The sequence below is a fragment of the Heterodontus francisci genome, chromosome 4 (assembly GCF_036365525.1).
Source record: "Heterodontus francisci isolate sHetFra1 chromosome 4, sHetFra1.hap1, whole genome shotgun sequence".
Taxonomy (NCBI): Eukaryota; Metazoa; Chordata; class Chondrichthyes; order Heterodontiformes; family Heterodontidae; genus Heterodontus; species Heterodontus francisci.
In genome coordinates, this window is record NC_090374.1 from 119506460 (window position 1) to 119523221 (window position 16762).

The 16762-nt window shown below is 45.0% G+C and overlaps 1 protein-coding gene across 8 annotated transcripts in view; it reads right to left on the minus strand.

Moving 5' to 3' along the window:
• agtpbp1 (ATP/GTP binding carboxypeptidase 1) overlaps positions 1–16762 on the minus strand; it is a 426905-nt gene that overhangs the window by 159786 nt on the left and 250357 nt on the right. For all 8 annotated transcript variants that reach the window (XM_068030050.1, XM_068030049.1, XM_068030054.1 and 5 more), the window contains one exon: positions 14611–14764. In XM_068030050.1, the coding sequence (XP_067886151.1) occupies positions 14611–14764 (154 nt within the window). The remainder of the gene's footprint in view (positions 1–14610; positions 14765–16762) is intronic.

Consider the following 16762-nt stretch of genomic DNA (forward strand, 5'->3'; position numbering starts at 1 on the left):
AAGAGTCCTAGTACTGAGTCCTGTGGAACCCCACTGGAAAAAGTTTTCCAATCACAAAAATGTGCATCGAAATTTTGCTTCCTTCCTCAGCTAATTTTGGATTCAACTTGCCACGTTACCTTAGATCCTATGTGCTTTTACTTTTGTGATCAGTCTGCCTTGTGGAACCTTATCAAAAACCTTACTAAAATCCACACAGACTACATCAAATGCACTATGTTCATCGACCCTCCTTGTTACCTCTTCAAAAAAAAATAAATTCAATGTTAGTCAGACACAACCTTCCCTTAACAAATCCATACTGACTGTCCTTGATTAAGCCGGGTCATGGTAAATGAAGATTTATCTTGTCCCTCGGAATTTTATCCAATAATTTTCCCACCACCGAGGTTAGGCTGACTGGCCTATAATTACTTGGTATATCCCTTTCGCACTTTTTAAAACATTAGCTGTCCTACACTCCTCCAGCACCATATGTATAAGCCAGAGAGGATTGGAAAATAATGGTCAGAGCCTCTGCTATTTCTTCTCTTGCTTCCTTTAACAGCCTCGGACACATTTCATCCCATCCTGGGGATTTATCCACTTTCAAAACGGTCAAACCCATTAATACTTCTCTTACTATGTTAATTTCATCTAATATTACACACTCCGCCTCCCCGATTGCAATGTCTGTATTGTCCCTTTCTTTAGTGAAAACAGATGCAAAGTAGTCATTAACAACCCTACCAATGTCCTCTGCCTCCACATACAGGTTACCTTTATGGTTCCTAACAGGCCCCTACTCCTATCTTTAGGTATCCTTTTGCTCTTGATGTATTTCTAAAAAAATCTTAGTGTTTTCCTTCATTTTACTAGCCAATGTTTTTTCACGCCCTCTCTCTGCTTTCCTATTTTCCTTTTTCATTTCACCTCTACACTTTTTATACTCCTCTAGGTTTTCTGCAGTATTGAACGCTTGGTATCTATCATAAGCTTCCCTTTTCTTCTTGTCCTCTCCTTTAAGCCCTTGACATATAGGGGGCTCTGGAGTGGTTAGTCCCTCCCCTTTTCCTTAAGGCAACATACTTGCTCTGAACCCTCACCATGGCCGGGATTTTATCTTGGAGATGGCGGTCTTGTTGTCTGGAAAAAGCGATGTCCAGAACCCCGCGTTACCTTTTCTGTGCGAGGTCTGCCGAATCTAGTGCCAAGAGGCACTTAAGTGGACAGCGGCAGGCCTTCCAAGGGAGATCAAGGACCCCGGTGACCAAAGTCTTGCCCTTGGAGAGCTGCTGGCTAAATCAGAGGCTGGCGGAGGCAGTGGCTACTGCCGGTGGAGCACCTACCCACCAGCAATGGACCAAGGCCACAGGTAGATCAGGGCAGAAAGGGTCTCAAGGGATGGCGGGGGGGGGGGGGGTCACAGGGGAGGGGGTGTAGGAAGCAAGCGCAGAGGGGTGGCTCTCAGAGGGGTCCCACACTTACCGATGTTGGGTCCCTCATTCAGGCACTGTCTTTTAACGAGGGACAACGTTCCCCACCACCACCCCCCACAACCCCCCTCGGAGCCGGAAAGCAGCCTACACGCTTTCTCGTGCCGTGCTTTCCGTGTGGTGACAGGGCGGTCCACTGCATGGTTAATTGCAGCAGCAGTGGGACGAGGCCCTTAAATAGACATTAATTGCCAAGTTAAGGGCCTCAATTGGCAGCGGGGCAAGAAGACTGTTTGCAGGCCTTCCTCACCCAGACTTAAATTTGGTGCAGGCCCTCCCCACCACCATCCCACCTGATTTTATGCTCTTCCCACCTCCAAACTCACTGCGGGAGAGAGCATAACATTCCCCCCCATGACTTCCTTAAATGCCTCCCACTGATCTGGCACTGATATACCTTAAAGTAGCTGTTTTCAGTCCACTTAGCTAAATCATAGCTTAGTAAAATTTGCTTTTCCCCAATTGAGATCTTTTATTCCTGGTCTATCTTTATCCTTTTCCATAACCACCCTAAATCTAAGTGAATTATCATCACTTCCACCACTGTGCTCTCTTGTACCAACCCAGCTTCATTCCCTAAAACTAAGTTCAGAACCACCTCTTTTCTTGTTGGGCTTGCAACGTACTGGCTAAAAACATTCTCCAGAATGCTTTTTAAGAATTCTTCTCCCTGTCTGCCTTTCACATTAATTCTATCCCAGTTAATATTAGTGTCGATGAAATCCCCTACTATTACTATCCTATTGTTTTTGCACTTCAGAGATGTGCCTACATATTTGCTCTTCTATCTCACTCTGACTGGAGGCCTGTAGTACACTCCCAATCCTGTGATTGCCCCTTTTTTGTTCTTCAGTTCAACCCATCTGCCTCATTTCATGATCCTTCTACCATATCATCCCATCTCACAGCTATATTTGTTTCTTTAATCAATATTGCAACCTCACCTTTTTATCCCCCTTCTCTATCTTGTCTGAAAACCTTGTAATCAGGAATGTTGAGCTGCCATTCCTCCCCATCTTTCAGCCATGTTTCAGTAATAGCTATATCATTCTCCCACCTGTCACTCGGTGTTCTCAATTGTCTTATTCCCTCGGCTTCTTGCACTGAAGTATATATCATTTAACATTGCCAAACTCCCTTGTCTATTTTTAGCCTTTGTTTCCTCTGCCTTCCAAACACACTGACTAATTTTCTGCCTTCCATTTCCAACTTTCCTTCTCTCCTTTCTGAATTTACTCTTGGGTTCCCATCCCTCTGCCAAGCTAGATCAAACACTCCCCAACAGCACTAGCAAAACCCCGTGAGGACATTGGTCCCAGACCTGTTGAGGTGCAACTTGCCTGGCTTGTACAGGTCCCACCTCCTCCTTTCTCTCTCTTTTCTGAATCTACTCAGGTTTCCAGCCCCCTGCCAAGATAGTTTATACCCTCCCCAACAAAAGTAGCAAAATCCCGTGAGAATATTGGTCCTGCCCCTGTTGAGGTTCAACCCGTTCAGCTTGTACAAGTCCCACCTCCCCCAGAAGCGGTCTCAATGCCTCAGGAATCTAAAACCGTCCCTCCTGCACCATCTCACCAGCCACAAATTGATCAGCTCTATCTTCCTATTTCTGTACTCACTAGAGTCAGAGTTATACAGCACAGAAACAGGCCCTTTGGCCCATTGTGTCTGTGCCGGCCATCAAGCACCTAACTATTCTAATCCCATTTTCCAGCACTTGGCCCATAGCCTTGTATGCTATGACATTTCAAGTGCTCATCTAAATACTTCTTAAATGTTGTGAGGGTTCCTGCCTTTACCACCTCTTCAGGTAGTGTGTTCCAGATTCCAACCACCCTCTGGGTGAAAAAATGTTTCCTCAAATCCCCTCTAAACCTCCTGCCCCTTATCTTAAATCTATGGCCCCTGGTTATTGATCCCTCCGCTAAGGGAAAAGGTTTCTTCCCATCTATCCAATCAATGCCCCTCAATTTTGGATACCTCAATCAGGTCCCCCCTCAGCCTTCTCTGCTCTAAGGAAAACAATCCTCGCCTATCCAGTCTCCCTTCATAGCTGAAATGCTCCAGCCCAGGCAACCTCCTGGTGAATCTCCTCTGCACCCTCTCCAGTGCAATCCCATCCTTCCTATAGTGCGGTGACCAGAACTGTACACAGTACTCCAGCAATGGCCTAACTAGCGTTTTATACAGCTCCATCATAACCTCCCTGCTCTTATATTCTATGCTTCAGCTAATAAAGACAAGTATCCCACATGCCTTGCTAACCACCTTATCTATCTGTGCTGCTGCCTTCACTGATCTATGGACAAGTCCACCAAGGTCTAGCACGTGACACCGGGAGTAATCTGAAGAACACTACCTTTGAGGGCCTGTTTTTCCATCGCTCTGCTAGTTCTCTAAACTCTGCCTTCAGGACCTCATTCCTTTTCCTGCCTACACCATTGGTATCGATATGGACCACAAGGTTCATGAAGGTAATGCAGTGAATGTTGTTCATATGGATTTTAAGAAAGCATTTGATAATGTACCACATCAGAGACTGGTTAACAAAACTGAGACTCATGGAATAGGAGAGTCAGCATCAGCTTGGATAAGAGGACAGAAAACGGCGAGTTGTGGTAAATGGTTGTTTTTCAGACTGGAGGATTGTTGACTGTGGTTTTCTCAAAGTGTCAGTACTAGGACCACTGCTTTTTTGATAGATAGGAATGGCTTGGATATTGGAATAAAGAGTAAAATATCAAAAATTGCCAATGATACCAAATGTGGAGGTGTGGCAGACAGTAAGGATAATACCAATCAACTGCAACAGGACATGGATACACTCGCAGAATGGACTGACAAATGGCAGATGGATGTGAGGAGATGCATTTTGCCAGAAGGGATGAAGAGGCACTATATACTTAAAGGGTTCTGATGAAAGGTCACAGACCTGAAATGTTAACCGTGTTTCTCTCTTCACAGATGCTGCTAGACCTGAGTATTTCCAGCCCTTTCTGTTTTTATTTCAGATTTCCAGCATCTGCAGTATTTTGCTGTTAAACTTAAAGGCACAGTTCTAAAGAGTTTGGAGGGACAAAGGGACCTAGGAGTTCATGTGCATCGATCTTTGAAGATGACAAGACATACTGAGAGAGTAGTGAGTGAAGCATATGGCATCGTGGGCTTTAGAAATAGAGGTATTGAGTACAAAAACAGAGAAGTTATGCTGAACCTTTATAAAGCTCTGGTTATGGCCTAACCAGAATATTGCATTCAGTTCTGGTGACCACACTTTAGGAAGGATGTGAAGGTCCTTGAGAGAGGACAGAGGAGATTTACCAGAATGGTTCCAGGGATGAGAGATTTTAGCTACAAGGTTACGTTGGGGTAGCTGGAGCTGTTCTCCTTGGAGCAAAGGAGGTAGAGGGGAGATCTGACAGTGGTGTACAACATAAGGTACATAAAGAAAAGCTGTTCCCATTAGCTGATGGTACAAGATCGAGGGGACAGAGATTTAAAGTTTTGGGCACGAGATACGGGGGGGAATGTGAGGAAGAAATTTTTTACACAACGCGTGGTAATGACCTGAAACTCACTGCATACGTGGGTGGTGGATGTGGAGACGATGAATGATTTCAAAAGGAAATTGGATGGGCACTTGAGAGAAATAAACTTGCAGGGCTCCGGAGATAGATAGTGGGGGAGTGACTGGACTGCTCTACAGACAGCGGACATGGACTTGAAAGGCTGAATAGCCTCCTTCTGTGTTGTGATGACTCTGACTCTGTGAAAGATTAGAAAATAAGAGTTTTTTTTTTAAATGACAAAGTCATCACTATACAGTTTTATCTAAGCTTGAACGTTTTCAAGCACTTACCATTAAAACAGGATCACTTGGCGTGTATTTGATGCATTAGTAAATCTTGGTACAGTGTGCATCTAAGGTCCTGAGTCATTATTAAATGGCATTAAATGTATATATATTTCAAGTCTCGTGCCATTACAGGGAGGACTTTTTTTTATTAATTCATGGGATGAGAGAGTCGCCGGCAAGTCCACAATTTGTTGCCCATCCTGAATTGTCCTTAAGATGACCGTGAGCTGCCTTATCGAACTGCTGCAGTCTATCTGGTGTAGGTACACCCACAATGCTGTCTGCAAGGGAGTTCCAGGTTTTTGACCCAGTGAAGCAAGGCGATATAGCTCCAAGTCAAGATGGTGTGAGGCCTGGAGGGGAACTTGTAGGTTGTGCTGTTCCCATGCATTTGCTACCCTTGTCCTTCAACGTGGTAGGAAGGTGCTGTCGAAGGAGCCTTGGCGAGTTGCTGCAGTTCATCTTGTGTATGCCACTGTGCATAGATGGTGAATGGAGTGAATGTTAAAGGTGGTGCATGGGATGCTAATCAAGCGGACTGCTTTGTCCTGGATGGTGTCGAGCTCCCCAAGTGTTGTTGGAGCTGCACTCATCCAGGCAAGTGAAAAGTATTCCATCACACTCCTAACTTGTGCCTTGTAGATAATAGATAGGATTTGGGGAGTCAGGTGGAGTTACCTGCTGCAGAATTCCCAGCCTCTGACCTGCTCTTATAGCTACAGTATTTATGTGGCTGGTCCAGTTAGGTTTCTGGTCAATGGCAACCCCCAGGATGTTGATGGTGGGGGATTCAGCGATGGTAATGCTGTTGAATGTCAAGGAGAGATAGTTACATTCTCTCTTGTTGGAGATGTTCATTGCCTGGCACTTGTGTGACATGAATGTTACTTGCCACTTATCAGCCCAAGCCCTGCCGCATGTGGACACCGACTGCCTCAGTATCTGAGGAGTCACAAATGGTACTGAACACTGTGCAATCATCACTGAACATCCTCACTTCTGGCCTTATGATGGAAGGAAGGCCATTGATGAAGCAGCTAAAGATGATTGGGCTGAGGACACTACCCCAAGGAACTCCTGCAGCAATATCTTGGGGCTGAGATCTTTGGCCTCTAACAATCGCAACCATCTTCCTTTGTGTTAGAAAAACAAGAAATGCTGGAATCACTCAGCAGGTCTGGCAGCATCTGTGGAAAGAGAAGCAGAGTTAACGTTTCGGGTCAGTGACCCTTCTTCGGAACTGACAAATATTAGAAAAGTCACAGATTATAAGCAAGTGAGGTGGGGGTGGGGCAAGAGATAACAAAGGAGAAGGTGCAGATTGGACCAGGCCACATAGCTGACCAAAAGGTCACGGAGCAAAGGCAAACAATATGTTAATGGTGTGTTGAAAGACAAAGCATTAGTACAGATTAGGTGTAAATACACTGATTATTGAACAGCAGCAAGTGCAAACCTGAAAAAAACAGTGGGTAAGCAAACTGAACAAACTAAGATGAAATGAAATAAATGCAAAAAAAAAGGATTGTAAAAAATGTAAAAAAGAATGTAAAAAAAGAATAAAGGAAGAAAAACTAACTAAAAATGAAAGTAAAATGGGGGGCTGTCATGCTCTGAAATTATTGAACTCAATGTTCAGTCCGGCAGGCTGTAGTGTGCCTAATCGGTAGATGAGATGCTGTTCCTCGAGCTTGCGTTGATGTTCACTGGAACACTGCAGCAATCCCAGGACAGAGATGTGAGCATGAGAGCAGGGGGGAGTGTTGAAATGGCAAGCAACCGGAAGCTCGGGGTCCTGCTTGCGGACTGAGCGGAGATGTTCCGCAAAGCGGTCACCCAGTCTGCGCTTGGTCTCCCCAATGTAGAGGAGACCACACTGTGAGCAGCGAATACAGTATACTACATTGAAAGAAGTACAAGTAAATCGCTGCTTCACCTGAAAGGAGTGTTTGGGGCCTGGGATAGTGAGGAGAGAGGAGGTAAATGGGCAGGTATTACACCTCCTGCGATTGCAGGGGAAGGTGCCCTGGGATGGGGACGAGGTGGTGGGGGTAATGGAGGAGTGGACCAGGGTGTCGCGGAGGGAACGATCCCTTCGGAATGCTGACAGGGGAAGGGAGGGGAAGATGCGACTGGTAGTGGCATCACGCTGGAGGTGGCGAAAATGGCGGAGGATGATCCTTTGGATATGGAGGCTGGTGGGATGAAAAGTGAGGACAAGGGGAACTCTGTCACGGTTCTGGGAGGGAGGGGAAGGGGTGAGGGTAGAGGTGCGGGGAATGGGTCGGACACGGTTGAGGGCCCTGTCAACCACAGTGGGGGGAAATCCTCGGTTGAGGAAAAAGGAGGTCATATCAGAAGCACCGTCATGGAAGGTAGCATCATCAGAGCAGATGCGTCGGAGACGGAGAAACTGGGAGAATGGAATGGAGTCCTTACAGGAGGTAGGGTGTGAAGAAGTGTAGTCGAGGTAGCTGTGGGAGTCGGTGGGCTTATAATGGATATTGGTAGACAACCTATCCCCAGAGATGGAGACAGAGAAGTCGAGGAAGGGAAGGGAAGTGTCAGAGATGGACCATGTAAAGGTGAGAGAAGGGTGGAAATTGGAAGCAAAGTTGATAAAGTTTTCTAGTTCGGGGCGGGAGCAGGAAACGGCACCGATACAGTCATCAATGTACCGGAAAAAGAGTTGGGGGAGGGGGCCTGAATAGGACTGGAACAAAGAATGCTCGACATATCCCACAAAAAGACAGGCATAACTAGGACCCATGCGGGTACCCATAGCGACACCTTTTACTTGAAGGAAGTGCGTGGAGTTGAAGGAGAAGTTGTTCAATGTGAGAACAAGTTCAGCCAGGCGGAGGAGGGTGGTGGTGGATGGGGACTGGTTGGGCCTCTGTTCCAGGAAGAAGCGGAGAGCCCTCAAACCATCCTGGTGGGGGATGGAGGTGTAGAGCGATTGGACGTCCATAGTGAAGAGGAGGCGGTTGGGACCAGGAAACTGGAAATTGTCAAAATGACGTAGGGCGTCAGAAGAGTCACGGATGTAGGTGGGAAGAGACTGGACCAGCGGAGAAAAGATAGAGTCTAGATAGGAAGAAATAAGTTCAGTGGGGCAGGAGCAGGCTGGCACAATGGGTCTGCCGGGACAGTCCCGTTTGTGGATTTTGGGAAGGAGGTAGAAGCAGGCTGTCTGGGGTTGTGGGACTATGAGGTTGGAAGCCGACTCTTCTGACGCCCTACGTAATTTTGACAATTTCCAGTTTCCTGGTCCCAACCGCCTCCTCTTCACTATGGACGTCCAATCGCTCTACACCTCCATCCCCCACCAGGATGGTGTGAGGGCTCTCCGCTTCTTCCTGGAACAGAGGCCCAACCAGTCCCCATCCACCACCACCCTCCTCCGCCTGGCTAAACTTGTTCTCACATTGAACAACTTCTCCTTCAACTCCACGCACTTCCTTCAAGTAAAAGGTGTTGCTATGGGTACCCGCATGGGTCCTAGTTATGCCTGTCTTTTTGTGGGATATGTCGAGCATTCTTTGTTCCAGTCCTACTCAGGCCCCCTCCCCCAACTCTTTTTCCGGTACATTGATGACTGTATCAGTGCCGTTTCCTGCTCCCGCCCCGAACTAGAAAACTTTATCAACATTACTTCCAATTTCCACCCTTCTCTCACCTTTACATGGTCCATCTCTGACACTTCCCTTCCTCGACTTCTCTGTCTCCATCTCTGGGGATAGGTTGTCTACCAATATCCATTATAAGCCCACCGACTCCCACAGCTACCTCGACTACACTTCTTCACACCCTACCTCCTGTAAGGACTCCATTCCATTCTCCCAGTTTCTCCGTCTCCGACGCATCTGCTCTGATGACGGTGACGGTGCTTCTGATGTGACCTCCTTTTTCCTCAACCGAGGATTTCCCCCCACTGTGGTTGACAGGGCCCTCAACCGTGTCCGACCCATTCCCCGCACCTCTACCCTCACCCCTTCCCCTCCCTCCCAGAACCGTGACAGAGTTCCCCTTGTCCTCACTTTTCATCCCACCAGCCTCCATATCCAAAGGATCATCCTCCACCATTTTCGCCACCTCCAGCGTGATGCCACTACCAGTCGCATCTTCCCCTCCCTTCCCCTGTCAGCATTCCGAAGGGATCGTTCCCTCCGCGACACCCTGGTCCACTCCTCCATTACCCCCACCACCTCGTCCCCATCCCAGGGCACCTTCCCCTGCAATCGCAGGAGGTGTAATACCTGCCCATTTACCTCCTCTCTCCTCACTATCCCAGGCCCCAAACACTCCTTTCAGGTGAAGCAGCGATTTACTTGTACTTCTTTCAATGTAGTATACTGTATTCGCTGCTCACAGTGTGGTCTCCTCTACATTGGGGAGACCAAGCGCAGACTGGGTGACCGCTTTGCGGAACATCTCCGCTCAGTCCGCAAGCAGGACCCCGAGCTTCCGGTTGCTTGCCATTTCAACACTCCCCTCTGCTCTCATGCTCACATCTCTGTCCTGGGATTGCTGCAGTGTTCCAGTGAACATCAACGCAAGCTCGAGGAACAGCATCTCATCTACCGATTAGGCACACTTCAGCCTGCCGGACTGAACATTGAGTTCAATAATTTCAGAGCATGACAGCCCCCCATTTTACTTTCATTTTTAGTTAGTTTTTCTTCCTTTATTCTTTTTTTACATTCTTTTTTACATTTTTTACAATCCTTTTTTTTGCATTTATTTCATTTCATCTTAGTTTGTTCAGTTTGCTTACCCACTGTTTTTTTCAGGTTTGCACTTGCTGCTGTTCAATAATCAGTGTATTTACACCTAATCTGTACTAATGCTTTGTCTTTCAACACACCATTAACATATTGTTTGCCTTTGCTCCGTGACCTTTTGGTCAGCTATGTGGCCTGGTCCAATCTGCACCTTCTCCTTTGTTATCTCTTGCCCCACCCCCACCTCACTTGCTTATAATCTGTGACTTTTCTAATATTTGTCAGTTCCGAAGAAGGGTCACTGACCCGAAACGTTAACTCTGCTTCTCTTTCCACAGATGCTGCCAGACCTGCTGAGTGATTCCAGCATTTCTTGTTTTTGTTTCAGATTTCCAGCATCCGCAGTATTTTGCTTTTATTCCATTGTGTTAGGTATGATTCCAATCAGTGGAGATTTTCCTCCCCGATTCCCATTGACTTCAATTTTGCTAGGGGCCTTTATGCCACACTCGCTCAAATGCTTTCTTGATATCAAGGGCAGTCACTCTCACCTCACCTCGGGTATTCAGTTCTTTTGTCCATGTTAGGACCAAGGCTGTAATGAGGACAAGAGCTGAGTGGCCTTGGGGGAACCCAAACTGAGCATCAATGAGCAGGTTATTGCTGTGTAAGTACCACTTGATAGCACTGTCGATGCCACCTTCCATCACTTTGCTGATGATCGAGAGTAGACTGATGGGGCAGAAATTGGTCGGATTGGATTTATCCTGCTTTTAGTGGATAGGACATGTCTGGGCAATTTTCCACATTGTCGGGGAGATGCCAGTGTTGTAGCAGTACCGAAACAGCTTAGCTAGGGGTGCGACTAGTTCTGGAGCACAAGTCTTCTGTATAACTGCTGGGATATTGTCAGGGCCTATAGTCTTTGCTCTATCCAGTGCCTTCAGCCTTTTCTTAATATCACATGGAGTGAATCAAGTTGGCTGAAGGTTGGCATCTGTGATGCTGGAGACCTCAGGAGGAGGCTAAGATAGATTATCCACATGGCACTTCAGGTTGAAAGCGGTTGCTTCAGCCTTGCCTTTTGCTCTGACCTGCTGGGCTCCCCCATATTGAGGATGGGGATGTTTATGGAGTCCTCCTGCTAGTTGTTCAATTGTCCACCTACATTCACAACTGGATATGGCAGGACTGCAGAGCTTTGTTCTGATCTGTTGGTTGTGGAATCGCTTAGCTCTGTCTATCGCATGCTGCTTCTGCTGTTTAGCAAGCAAGCAGTCCTGTGTTGTAGCTTATCCAAGTTGACACCTCATTTTGAGGTATGCCTGGAGCTGCTCCTGGCATGCCGTCCTGCACTCCTCATTGAACGAAGGTTAATCCCCTGGCTTGACGGTAATAATTGAGTGGGGGATATGCCGGGCCATGAGGTTACAGACTGTGATTGAATACAAATCTGCAACTGCTAATGGCCCACGGCGCCTCAGGATACCCAGTTTTGAGCTACTAGATCTGTTCTGAATCTATCCCATTTAGCACGGTGGTAGTGCCACACAACATGATGGACGATATCCTCGGTCTGAAGACAGGACTTTGTCTCCCAAGGACTGTGTGGTGGTCATTCCTACCAATACTGTCATGGGCAGTTACATATGCAACAGGTAGACTGGTGAGGGAGAGATCAAGCTGTTTTTTTACCTCGTTGGTTCTTTCACCAGCTGCCGCAGGCAGAGTCTGGCAGATATGTCCTTGAGGACTCGGCCAGCTCAGACAGTAGTGGTGCTACCGAGCTAGTCTTGATGATGGACATTGAAGTCCCCCACCCGTTGCTATCCTCAATGCTTCTTCCAAGTGGTGTTCAACATGGAGGAGGACTGATTCATCAGCTGAGGGAAGGTAGTAGGTGGTAATCAGCACATTTGACCTGATGCCATGAGACTTCATGGAGTCTCGAATCAATAATGAGGACTTCCAGGGCAACTCCCTACTGAATGTATACCACTGTGCCACCACCTGTGCTGTCCCTCTGCCAGTGGGACAGGATATACCCAGAGATGGTAATGAAGTAGTCTGGGGCATTGGCTGCAAGGTATGAATTGTTGAGTATGACTATAGACTGGATTTTATGTACTCCCGAGGCGAGGGTGGAGATGGTGGGAGCCCATTGAATCGAGAGGGCTGGGGGGGGTGCTGGTGGTGGAGGGCCCATCGCCGCCCTGTCGCCAAGTGATCTTGTCAGGCACGGGATAGGCCGACAACTGCCTTCCTGCCCAGAGGCCAATTGAGGCCCTTAAGCGGCCTATTCCCACCATCGCCGGGATTTAATCAGTGGTGGTGTGCCTCCGCCAGGTGAGGAAGGCGCCTTTTAAAATCAGGCACCCTCCCTGTGGGCTTCGGTGGGGGGGCGCGGGTGGGTCGGGGGTACCTCCTCCCTGGGCAATCTGTGGCCCTCAATGGGCCCCGGCCAGGAAATAATGCACCTCCAAGGACCTGAGTGGCTTGCCAAGCCATTTCAGAGGGAAGTTAAGAGTCATCTATATTGCTGTGGTTCTGGAGTCACATGAAGGCCAGACTGGGTAGGGATGGTAGATTCCCCTCCCCCGATGGGTTTTTACAACAATCCGGTAGTTTCACGGTTACCATTACTGAGACTAGCTTTTAATTCCAGATTTATTAATTAATTTAATTAAAATTCCATCAGCTCCTACTGTGGGATTTGCAGTAATGTCCCCAGAGAATTAGCAAGGGCCTCTAGATTACTAGCCCAGTAACATTACCACTACGCCACCATCCCCTTGAACTAGGTAACACTCTGCAGAGGCTTTCTACTTAAGCCCTTTTTTGTTCATTTAATAATGTACTGGATAGTGTGGTAAGACAAAGACTTGCTCCTGCCTTGTTTTTTCCACATTTACTGGCTTTTCGTCAACCATGAACACTCACAAAAAGGGAACATAATTTAAATATTACATATACAGAAATGGTTCCTCATCTTTTCTGGATATATACTCAGCACTAAATAAATGTACAGATTTTCCAAGCACCACATTTAGAAACAAAAGATACAGTTAGTCAGGGCCAGGAAATGATTCCTATTATTTTTTTTGAGTACAGAATAGTATGGTGGCCAAGGAGAGACAGGAAACAAAAAAATGAAATACATGTAACCTGGAGAATTAAAAGTTTGAAATTATCTTCAGAACTCAGAACATTATTTCAATTTAAAAGTAATAACCGTGTGTGTTAAGGCTACTAACAGAAGTTTGACTTTGTTGGTTGACTTGTGTGGAACTTAGACCAGGAAAGTGTGAGGTTCCTTCCCCGATCCATGCCAAGTTAGTTGGTCTCAGCTGGGGAGGGCATAAGGCTGTTACAACTGGCCTTAATGTCCCTGGGTTGAAGAAAAAAAAATTGGCCCAGAATCTGTGATTGCAATAACGACGAAAATGTCAAAATTCACTGTTAATACTGTGTAAAACTGACAGTAACTTCTGGTGCCTGCACACATATGGTTAAATGTGGAAATCCAAAAGTTGCTGTAAGGGTTATCCTGCTCTTCTACAACGTACATTGTTGCAGTTTTCCCCAGATGGAATCATCAGAAATCACTGATTTGTCATGAACTTGAAATATTTACACACTATTCTTGTTAGAAGCACCAATGAAAATGTCGAGCCTTGTTTCATCAGGAGTAACTGAGTTTTTAATGGCATACTAAGGCATAATTACTGTTGAACAACCTCTCTAGCCCTGAAAAACTAATTTTACAAATGTGGAATTTCATTCCCTCGGAAGAGCATTTAAAAATTGCAAATTTTTAATAAAATAATGTTTTTCAAATTCTTGTTCTGATATTTTTGTTTCTCTCTTAACCCCATGTGTATGTCCCAATCTTTATTTCACTTTCTGTACAATGATTTGAATGTGATTTATATTCCATGCTTTTTACTTCTTGCTCTACTGTCTGTGAGAATTGTTTCATCCGATTTACTGATCAGCCTGTCCAGTGCCCGCTCTGTTGAGAGATACCATAGTAGAAGACATCAAATTGAAAGTGACATTGAAAAACAGGAATTCTATGTTCTGGAGCCCATTAAAACTTTGTAGGCAACTTTTTTGAAGTGAGTGGTGAATCATGTCCCTTCATGGCTGACTGTAAAAACCATCCTTCCCAACTCCTCATTATTATGCAGTAATCAGTTCTGGAATATGTGGATGCTAAATGAAAACACGATTAGACTCAGCTACAATACCCCTTTATGAAAAAGCAGCCTGTCACCAATTACTGTTTGCTTTGCACAAGAAAATCTGCCTCCTGACTGAGGTACTCAAGAGTGCAGAATTGCACTCCATACCTTTTTGGGAGAAGGAGAGGAATAACAAAGCTTACACTGATTTTTTAAAAATGCAGTCATATGCAAAACTTAGTCAATAGATTTGCCTATATGTTGATTTAAGACTATTACAAAAGAGTGACAGAAGTCAGATTCACAACGAATTCACAGTAGCAGTGAATGATCTACAACGATTAGTGCAGATAAATATGTCAGTTACTTACTAAACTGGTATAGGTTTTCCCAGGACTTGGACTCTGGTACAGAAGTAATTGTCAGTACAGGGCAAGGGTTACCTCCTAAAGTTTCACAGATCGAGTCTTGTCGAAAATAAATCTGTTGAGGATCATGTAGTGCCTCCAGCTTTTGAATGTGCATCTTGATTTAAAAAAAGTAAATAAAATGCTTTTAGACTTCTGTTACTCCTAGACATTATATTTATATTACGAATTTTATCCTTTTATTGGTGACTTTATATTCAAGGTGGGAAATGATGGTGCTGTGGATAAATGTAAAGATTACAACTGTATCATTCTCTAGCATAAAGACTCTGAATTTTAGAAGGGGCCACATGTTCTGTAAAATTCATGCTTTGGTTGCTTTGGTCCAGAAGTCTAACCTTTGACTTATGTTAGATGACCAACTGTAAAAACACTGCTCATTAAAAAGACAGACAGACTTGCATTAAAAGTGCCTTTCATAACCTCAGGTCATCCCAAATTGCTTTGCAGCCAATTAAGTACTTTTGAATTATAGCCATTAGTGTAACGCAGGAAACCCCAGATTTGCAGGCTGGGAAAGGTGCAGTTTATGTACCAGATTCTATGCTAAATTACTGCAACTCAACCGCAGGATTGCACCTTATGTTTTACTAGCATTCCATTTCCTATATCATTTATCTGAGGAGCTCTTTGACTTGTATCAATCAACCTATAGACAACTCTTCGTCATCTAATGCCAAGTACACGCAGACTGCCTCAGAAAGGAGAATTTATGGCAGCATGTTAACGTTGTGCGTTAGCCTGTTACTAACATGCTGACGCAGAGTACTAGGATCAGGGCGTGTGCCGCCAACTCAGAAAAAATCCTGATCACCATTTTCTAGATCTGATTTTAACCAGAATACTTAGAGGTAAAGACCTTCAATCCAACACAATGCACCGGTTAATCTCCTGGATTTGAAATTTACAAACTTTGTGTTCTTTTGGAAAGGTTCTGTGTGGTGACAGCATTCGATATGGGTTTAGCACAAATCCATCACAGTTTCGGGGGACATACTGGAATCATCCTGTAAATTATCTCTGGCCTATTGCCTTCAGAGAGATCTATCTGTGTCACACACACTGATGAGCTGATAACCTTCAAGTGCATACACTCAAGGAGGAAAAGTTTTAGAATGATTGGTGTGATCAGTATGGATCATGATCCAGTATTCAACTATTGAACTAGCATAACAATGAAGGATTTCTTTTAAAAAATACACAATACAGACAAACAAGCAAAAGAACAAAATTTCAAATCATTAAGATCAGCAAGTTCGAGAATACCATTTAACTCTAATAAATGCCAAATTTATGAACCTAAAAATAAATGCTTGGCCTACATCCTATCGATTGGAAATGAATGAATCTTGTATGTTGGATCAAGCATGTTAATTTAGACAACAACTTAACTACTTTTGAAGGAGTGTTGAGCCAAAGAAAGTTTAACGGGAGTAAATTATTCATTTTGATTACCAAGGCTTTGTAAAGGCTTGTTGAAAAAATTATACTTCGAACAAAATGTGAATCATCATTTGCATCACTTATAGAAATTGGCTAAGAATGCTATTGTGACCCAAGACCAAAATAAATACACAGTGCAATGTTAATTTATCTAACCATTTGTAATCATAGGCTAGGCTAATTTAACACAAAATGGAAAGTCCACTTCCCTTTAATATAATTTAAGGATGCGAATGCATTCAATTATTTGATAATATTCAAAAGGCTTTAAAAAATCTAAAAGCCAAGTGTCATGCAGGCTCCCAACTGCCAAGAATGAGGCACATTAATTTCGCCACATGGACATTAAATTTCAAATTGTTGCTGGGAAGAAGAGAAGGCCTGTGACAATGGGTTGCCAGACCCCTGGCTGGAAAGACATTTTTGCATATTAACAGACAGTGTGGAACAAAGGAGCTATCCCCTGCTCCAATTCAATCCACAAACAGACGTGGTCAGACTAGTTAGACATATAACTAACTGGCTGTTGCAGAGTTTGAACTGAGAGTTTTAAATCGGAGAGACAATGTTTGAACTGGCAGAAGGCTGAATGCTCTTGGACTGAAGAAGACCTCCTGTCTGCCTGTCTTCTCCCATATCTTTCTCACCAGCT